At 38.7% G+C, this 8924-nt stretch overlaps 1 protein-coding gene across 1 annotated transcript; it reads left to right on the top strand.

The window, feature by feature from the left end:
- Nucleotides 1–1830: 1830 nt before the first annotated feature.
- Nucleotides 1831–6946, top strand: LOC109473433 (CKLF-like MARVEL transmembrane domain-containing protein 4). Its single transcript, XM_019773292.1, has 4 exons — nucleotides 1831–1839; nucleotides 2426–2608; nucleotides 4493–4588; nucleotides 6797–6946. The coding sequence occupies exons 1-4, from the start codon at nucleotides 1831–1833 to the stop codon at nucleotides 6944–6946; spliced, it is 438 nt and encodes a 145-aa protein (XP_019628851.1).
- The last annotated feature ends 1978 nt before the right edge of the window (nucleotides 6947–8924 follow it).

Below are 8924 nucleotides of genomic sequence, written 5' to 3'. Positions count from 1 at the left end.
TCACAAATATCTGACAAAAAGCCTGGTGTAATATACACTGAAACATTCAAATGAAATATGCCGGTATGTCAGCTATCTCCCTTTTGGAGGATTGCCCAGCTAACAGTCTCTAATCTTTTGAAAGGAGTCTCACAAGGGTAATGAGTGTGTGTACATGTACTTCTTGATAACCTTCTGTAAACTTTTGGCTGGTATACAATGTATGTGTACAGTTGGTTTTTATCAAATTTATAGCCTGCTAACTATAAACAGACCAGAGTATACCACACCTCAAACTGCTACCTTGATTTTTGTATGTACACAAATAACTGAAACTCTTTAAAGCAGCGTGCAAAATGCCTGGTTGCCCAGTTGCCCCGGCCAACCAAATTTTACTTGGGGCAACCTATTTTTGAACCTAGGTAGCCCATGTGCCACCTGAATTTTAAGAATGCCCCCCCCCCTCAAATCATGCCCACTTGGCTTGCACCACTGTATTCGGCAGATGCTTTTTAATTTTAGGTATTAATGGCTATTACTATAGTATCAGTTAACTAAAGGCTGTTAGAAATATTGTCAAAGGCTTATGTATTATGTAACATTACTTAATTTGAGGAAAGTAGTAACTTATAGTTGGGGCAACCTAAAATTCTAAAGGGCAACCTAATTTTTGCCATAGGTTGCCCACTGGGCAACCTGGTTCAAAAAAGTATTTTGTACACTGTTAAAGTTTAAAGAAAGTCACTAATGGTGTTGTCACACTTAAAGTGAGTATAACCACGCGTTGCTACATTATATCCCTGCCAAATGAAGTCATTCTACAGTGTTAGGAACATGATTCCCAGTGCCGCGATGTGTCCGTGTGTCCTATGCGTGGCCAGAAAGTCACCTCTGAATATAGATGGAAGACTTTTCTGCCAGGCACAGATCAATATGTGTCCAGAAATGAAGCAGATTAGACTGCCCCCATTTCTATAATGGGCTAATGTGGAATATGTCTAGTCTGGCATGCTGCCCTCTGGCTGTTCCATCTGGCTGGGAGATGGAATTGTCTCTGTGAAATTTGAATGTTTGACCCAATAAACAGGAAATTACCAAGTTCTGGCTGTGCCAATGGCCTTGCCAGAAGAAATGGGTCAGTCTTCTTGAAGAAGGTCATAGCCAAAAAAAACTCAGATTCTTACCCCTTTCTTTTTTTCTCTCTTCAGGTCTTCAACTCTTGTCCTTAGACCACACCAATTTAATTTGTTGGTTCTCAGATTTTTTCAGAAGAAATATGAAGCGACCGGGTGAAAAAAATAAAAACTGAAAACAGGGTCTTGGCATTCTATTATAGCCTCAAATGCTACGATAGGAGCCATGAAGTCAACACAAAAGGCTGTGTTAATATTTAAACAATGAATTTTGTACTTTTAATAAAACCACTGCATTGATAGATGGAAAAACTGCAACAACTAGGAAAAAAGGACTTTCCTCAACTGTTGGGAGCAAAATATGAGCATTTTATAGTTGATTCAGAACCAGAATCTTTTTTTTTTGCAAATCAGAAAAAAATGAAAAGGCGAATCAGAGAACCAACAAATCAAATTGGTGTGGCCTTAAAACCTGAAATCTACCAAGTTGAACATTTTCATGACCATGCTATCTGTCTAGTCTGGCATGATGCCCATTGTCCTCACAGACATTTCCATTTGCCTGTGAGGCTGGAATGATATCTTATCCATTATCCACCCTGTGCTGATAAGTTTAACGCAGGCTGTAACACCTTCAGGCCAAGGGAAAATTTGCAAGAGATGTTCTCTCTAACCTCCTGTGTAGACTTTCTAGCAGGTAGCTTTCATTTCTACAAGCATGGCTGGAGTGCGGTGATTTTTTTAAAGAGCTGTATCCATCCGCTGATATGGCTCCCCCCTGAAAGCAAGCTGCCATACTGCCAGAAAGTCTGCGCAGAAGGCTACTCTCTCTCTTTTTGTTAGTTGGGGGCCTGCATGCCCTCTTCCGTAGAGCATAATGGGCCATTTTAATTGTCCGTAGAGCATAGGTGGACCTCTCTAATTTAACGTAGAGCGTAAATGGCGCATTTTGCGTAAAGCGTATTCGCCATTTGAATTCTACATAATGCGTTGTAGCATCTTGAAATTTATCGTAAACCGTAATCGAGAGGTTTCCGAATTCTGCGCAGAGCGTTGTCGGGACCCCCCCCCCCTATGCAGGCCCTCTTAGTTCATTGTATCTTGTACATGTATATCACATTTGTGATAATTGTACAAAATGACAAACAAATGACAGACATAATCTACCAAACTATGAGACACTGCATTTCCTGATTGGAATGTTGTATTCATATCATATTAACTTTTTTTTGCCAATTGCTTTCGATTCGATTACATGTGCATATGAAAACCTTCTTATACATGTACATGAACATCTTGTTCTTTGTTCACAGATACTAGCCCTTGTAGCGTTCATAGTTGCGGAGGCAGCGAGTTGCAGTTTCGGGTGCGGCCGGGGAGCCTTCTCGTTCTTCGAGTTTGTCACCATCACCTCCTTCCTGGTGGTTCTTGTCATTTTCCTCTGCATGGTCACGACAGCGTACCAAAAAGTCACCATAGTCCACTGGCCCCTCACGGTAAGTATTGGCTGGACTCTTGTGTTCTTGTCTTTGTGTAGAAAATGAGATAGGCACTCTGACATAACATGGCAATTCCAGCTCCTGTTACCAGGGCTCGAAATACTGGGTGCATGTGCACCTTAGTGCACCCAAATTTGGAGCTGTGCACCCAGTTTTTTTTCGCAGGTTTACATATGTAAAGATGTCAAAATTAATGTACAGTAGTATAAGCATATTTTCAACATCTATCAGTGTCAGAAATATATTCAAAAATCATTGTCACAGTACTTTTCTTCAAAAATGAAACAAAATTTGGATTGCTGATATTCTGCTTATTTCATCTTATATTTTATATTTTTAGGCTGGGTGCACCAGTGCACCTATTCCCAAAAATGACTTTTAAGCCCTGTGTTACACATATGACATGCTGTGTATATGTATGCAAGAGAGTAGAGGTCTCAAAAGTAACATAATGCTTTACGTAATGTGATGGTGCCGTAATCTTATCTCATACACTGTATGTCAGAGATGTTCTACTCACCCCATTAACTATTGTATCTGAGGAGTTGTATAACTGTACAGAGCACATAAGGAACCTGCTCCTATCATGTAATCTTCCATTTCACTGTGACACACCAGATGAGTAAAAAAGCCAAGGGCTGAACGTTGATGCCGAGTAGGAATTACACGCACGAGAAGATTGTTGGGAATGTTCCTTCTGTAATGCCTCTAGGACATACATGTGTATAAATTTTACTTTCATTTTGTTTAAGATCTGAAGAGGAGCAGTTAAGGAGATTTCAGAACTTACTAACAATGAAAAGGCTTTTGAATTATTTATTTAGGAATTACGTGATCAAGTCAAATAAGCTTTGATCCAATATACTGGAACAATTTCATGTTTGGCTGATGGCAAAACAGAGACCTGTTCACTCTTTTATCATACAACATCAAAAGCATTAAATTGTTTGAAGTAGTGAGCTGGAAGGTTTTGCTTATCGGGATTTATACTTTTGATCTTTTTCTGCTGCAGGTTGTAATACACAGAGTTGCTACATGTATCTTCCCCGAGGAACTGGTAGAATGTATGATTCGGCACATCTGTGAAAAAGTTGACACAGAAATTTTGATACCATTCCTTCTCCTTTGATCCTTCCTGATACATGTCACATACATTTTTTGTATACTGTGAATATAAATTTTACTTTTGCTGTGGTTTTATTCTCACAGTTTTTGCTGTGGTCTCTTTAACCGAATTTTGACACCGTGAATGTGTTTTGTACTTCTATTGTACCACACTTCAAACACTGGATAACCTCCTTTTTTCTGCATACTGCAAAATAAAAACAGCTGTGAAAGTAAAATGTATTTACAGTACTACTACGATGTGCAATATGATCAGTGTTAGGCCACACCAATTTTATTTGTTGGTTGTCACATTCGCCTCTTCATTTTTTTTCTGATTTGCAAAAGAAAAAGAAAAAAAGATTCTGGTTCTCAATCAACTAAAAATGCTCATATTTTGCCCCCAACAGTTAATGAAAGTCCTTTTCTTCCTAGATGTTACAGTTTTTCCCTCTATCAATGCAGTGTTTTGATTAAAAGTTCAAAACTCATTGTTTAAATTTTAACCCAGCCTTTTGTGTTGACTTCATGGCTCCTATCAAAGTATTTGGGGACATAATACGATGCCTAGACCTGTTTTTATTTCATTTTTTTCGCCCTGTCGCTTCATTTTTTTTCTGAAAAAATCCGAGAACCAACAAATTAAATTGGTGTGGCCTTATCATCTTGCTTTAGGAACTAGTCATGTACAGTACTAGTGTGCGTGCTAGCTATTTGTGTTGAAAAGAAAAATAAAGTAAAGAACTGGCAATAATCAGTGCTACCATCTTGTTTCAGGAGCTGATCACATGTATAGTGTGCGTTCTGGCGTATCTGATTGCCTCCAGTGTTCTGGCAGCTAATGTTAATGACGGGGCGGGTGGTGGTGCAGTGGTGAGTATCGCCTCAAACATATCTGATAAGTCAGTTTCTGAGAATCACAACCATCAAACATCTGTGATGTGTCGCACCATCTGAATAATATCGCTGCATTTCAAGTGCCAAAAACTCTGCAAATTTGTCTAGAAGAGGATAGAAGAGACTTTAGAAATAGATTAAGTATGGCATAAGTTTCTTACCTGAGTTATCAAACTTAAAGTTAACTCATTTAGCCAGGTCATAGTAGAGAGTATGTTTTGATTGGGATTTTTTACTGATAGTTGCTCTCTTCCACACCTGTAAGTCCTTGATTTTGCATGTATTGTGTAAAAATTAGAGATGTCCTAAATAATAATTATATCAAGGTTTCAAATGGTATGAAATATTATTGGGACCAATGGTTGTGGATGGAATTATCATTTACTCCCTTAAGCTATGCTACACAATCATGTACATATAACATAGAAATGACATACATGTGCACTGCAACAGCAAAATTATTCAGGGCAATAAAATTTCTACCATGTAGATAAACATCTAGCAGACTGACCTGTCCAGGAATACAGGTCACGTGATGGGAGACCTGTCAGCAGAATATTTATGTATTGCAGCAATCAATAGAAGCTGACCAGTATGCAGCATGAATTGTATGCAGGAATTCAAATCTCTAGTAGAGTGTACTTTTGAGTTTACCAAAAATCAAACAAATCCGTCAAACCCTCCGTGAGTTGTAGCTGCAAACATACATACACAGATCAAAACAATACTTTCCTGCAGAAGGATATCCCCTTCCCCGGAGGTAAAAAATAGCAGTTTACTCACTTCTCAGGCCATAGCAAATCTTATGGATGACATCCTCCGCAGATTACAAATCTAATGTGAGCGGGGAAAAAAAACAAGGTGGGCCAAAAAAACAAGGTTCCTACATTTTAAAATTTTGACTCAATCATTGTACAAATGATTCAGTGGGAACATCACATATACACAGCCAACATCACATACCTACATCAAAGTAAGAAATAAAACATTGAATCAGAGCCTTTTCTTGTCTCCGCTCTTCGTAGTTATCTGCCATCCACCTTCCAGCATGGCAACAGCCATCTTTGCCCATTTTCGGCATGGTGACCACTGTCAGAAGGCAACAAAATTTCTTGTTTTTTTCCCCAAAATCAGGCGGAAATTAATGCGCGCACTACTGATGTCATCCATAAAAATTATTTGATGTGGCCTTATTACCCTTCCATTCCCATTGAGGAAGACTGTTGGAAAATGAGTACAATTTTTCCTCCATCCCATCCTATCTTTTGTGTTCCTGAACTTCCTTTGCTAATGAATGGCTATAGCTGCACTTTGCAGTCTGTGTCTGCCGGATGCCAGCCTCATATCTACAGCTAAGCCTTTCCTGTGCTTAACCACCATCATTTTCATCTCTCCGTGTCATTTGCTAAAAGCGTGGATTTGCTCATGTACAACTAAAAGCTTCACACATCTTGTAATGATACTAGAGAGGTCAGGGTTACTTTAAAAACAGATTTGTCTTGGTATGGTGGGAAACATTACTAGAGATTTGTCTCAAGATGTGAGAGAATAAAGATTATGATTAACTGAACTTGACTTTTTGTTGCAGTATGGACAGAAATCACAGTTTTCTAACTTAAATGTAGATTGAATGTCTGAACTCACATCATCAGACACTTCTTTCTCTCCCTCAACAGTTTTGTTTCTTGTCCCTGTTCAAAATTAAATACTGTGCTATAATTGCAAGGGGTAAACATTACTAAGTCTCCACAAAATCAAGAAATGTCTTACACGTCGGCTGTTGTCTCTGAAAGAAAAACAAAACAGCTCAATTTTAATGATGATGATGATGATGATGACTGGTTTATTTCACATAAAACATACACAGATTAAAAAGTCAATGGCAGCCTAAATGGCTGAATTGTCGACCTCTCACAATTTAAAAGTTTGAAGAAACATGTGCCATAAATGCAGACTAACACATGATTTACAATATCGATGATCCAATAAAACTGTTCGGCCATAATAACATCTGGTATGTTACAAATTATGTGCCTAAAAATTACATATTGTTCAACAGCTTTGTCATATAGTAGATCGAGCTCTTTGTAAATCTTACAGTTCTGGGTCTGAGAGTTAAGTCAGGTTGATAGATTGTCTGTCAGAACTTGCATCACCAAGGACTTCTCCTCTCTTCCTCCACAGGGCTTTGGTTTCTTGTCCCTGCTGGCATTCGTAGCCGGAGGGTACTTTGCATTCCGAGAGTGGCAGGACGAGGCGAGGCCGCGTCTTCCCGTGAACAGGAGGGGGAACTACGTGCCGGCGGAGGAAAATGAGGAGAACGAAGACTTGTAACTCACCACCTGTGCTGTCCCTTATGTGTACATGTTTATATAATATTATACATACATACACCATCTATAAAGGGCCGACACAACTAGATGTGTATCACTGGCCAATTTGAATTTCTGAAGACACTCAGATATTTAAAAAAAAGTGTGAGGTTGAAGAAATGGCTTCACACGTTGAATACTTATAACAGAAACGAAGAAATCATTTCATAGAGGGAGACATGTTTTTTTCAATTGACATGTGAAGGTTATCTCCAAGCAGACGTTGGGAGGCAAAATTGTGAAGCCTTTCATGCTCCCCGCTTCTGCTACAAACTGTTCGGAACAAAAATGGGGAACAATTTTGCCTCCCAAAATCTGCTTTGGAAGAGATGTGAAAGTTGACAGGCACATACAACAATACCGGTACTCTGAAATCCAAGACACATTTGTTTCTCCAAATTTTCAGTCTCTTTCCTGATTTAAAACTGGCCAGTGTCAAACTCTTCATAATAGGTTGAAACAGTTAGAAAAGCTGACAAATATTCAAAACCTTTTGACATTTTATGCTGAACTACCTTTGTCCTGTTGACCTGTGAAGTCTGACAACTTTAAACATGTGAATCGAATCCAGTACTATCTGGAGTTACGTAGGTAAGAATGGCAGTCAACTTATTTTTCCATATACTGGTACGTGTAGGAATTGGTGGATTGGAATGGGATAAGGTTTAGATTTAATGTCTGTATCATGGTTGTCAGGTATAGATATTACTGTATGTCTGTCCATGCTCACCAACAACATAAGCTTTCATCCCCAAATAGTTTCCTAACAGAGAGCACAGAGTCTCCAAAAAAGCCAGTAAATATCTTACAGGTATTAAAATACTATCTTTCAATAGGTCTACTGAAAACAATGAACGTGTTCAGGTTTTGCTAGTATACATACAATTTAGATATGGTGAACCACAGTCTGCTAGCTTTGCTCATGTTCCCAGAACGCTGATTGTTTTCAATTGTAGCAGATCCAGTGGTGAGCCTACTGAACCTAAAATTCATGAAGCTGTGTGCAACCTCCATTCCAACAGATAGCCACTGACAACTTGTCATTTTTGAAGTATGAATGGGGACTGCATGAAAAGGCGCTTCATGACCCTTCAACCTTCGATATTCTACCCTTTCACAACTGATGGATTTTCAAGTGATGTTTTTGGCATCTTTTTGTTTCACAGAAAGATCTGTTGGGAGGTGAAATTAGCTTGGCTAGAGGGCTGCAGAAAAGTGGTTCTGTAGGGAGGTTTTCAAGTGTTCGATCACTTGAAAATGACAGAAAAAAAAAACATTTTTGCCTTGGAAGTTTTAGGTTTGAATGTACAGGTATGTTTTAGCAATTAGGCCATGTTGATTTGATTATATGGATGACATTTGCACGCACGTGAATTTTTGTCCGTTTCCAAAAAAAAGTCTTCAACCATACTGTAAATCAAACAAAATGATCGAATATATGTCATATGTTGCAACAAAAAAAAGAAAGGAAAACGATACTAATGTCATAGAATGCCGAAATCATTCAGGAAAAGAAGAAAATGTGAAGAAATGAAAATGAAAAGTCTATCATTATTCGCCATACCATACTCTGTGTGTTTGGTCATTTGTTCAACCTTTATGACCACCTAGATTTCATACATGTAATGAAGGTAACTTTTTTTTTGCCGAACTTTTTTTTTATTTGCACGCTCACATCAGTTTTGTGGTTCCCAGAGGATGTCATCCGTATAATCAAATCAACATGGCCTTAATAACACCTGGAATAGCCCTTTCCCATTGGTAACACCTGCATCCCTAGAGCTCGCCATGTCATGTCTTTTTCACCGAGAGAAAATTGCCCGTCATTTGGATTCTCGACCACTCTTGTGGCTTGATGACAGACTGTTTCTGTGATGACAGTTTTCAGCATTTAAGATTCCTTGCACCTACTCTATTTGCCTCTGTCAACATCATAATAC

This window comes from Branchiostoma belcheri, unplaced genomic scaffold (genome assembly GCF_001625305.1).
Source record: "Branchiostoma belcheri isolate BF01 breed outbred unplaced genomic scaffold, Haploidv18h27 scaffold3, whole genome shotgun sequence".
Taxonomy (NCBI): Eukaryota; Metazoa; Chordata; class Leptocardii; order Amphioxiformes; family Branchiostomatidae; genus Branchiostoma; species Branchiostoma belcheri.
This window is presented reverse-complemented; position numbering and strand designations above follow the sequence as displayed.

Excerpts from the sequence above, each read along its gene's own strand:
- LOC109473433 (XM_019773292.1), top strand. Across the intron at positions 2,609-4,492 it reads TAGTCCACTGGCCCCTCACG|GAGCTGATCACATGTATAGT; the intron begins GTAAGTATTGGC and ends ATCTTGTTTCAG. Across the intron at positions 4,589-6,796 it reads GGGCGGGTGGTGGTGCAGTG|GGCTTTGGTTTCTTGTCCCT; the intron begins GTGAGTATCGCC and ends CTTCCTCCACAG.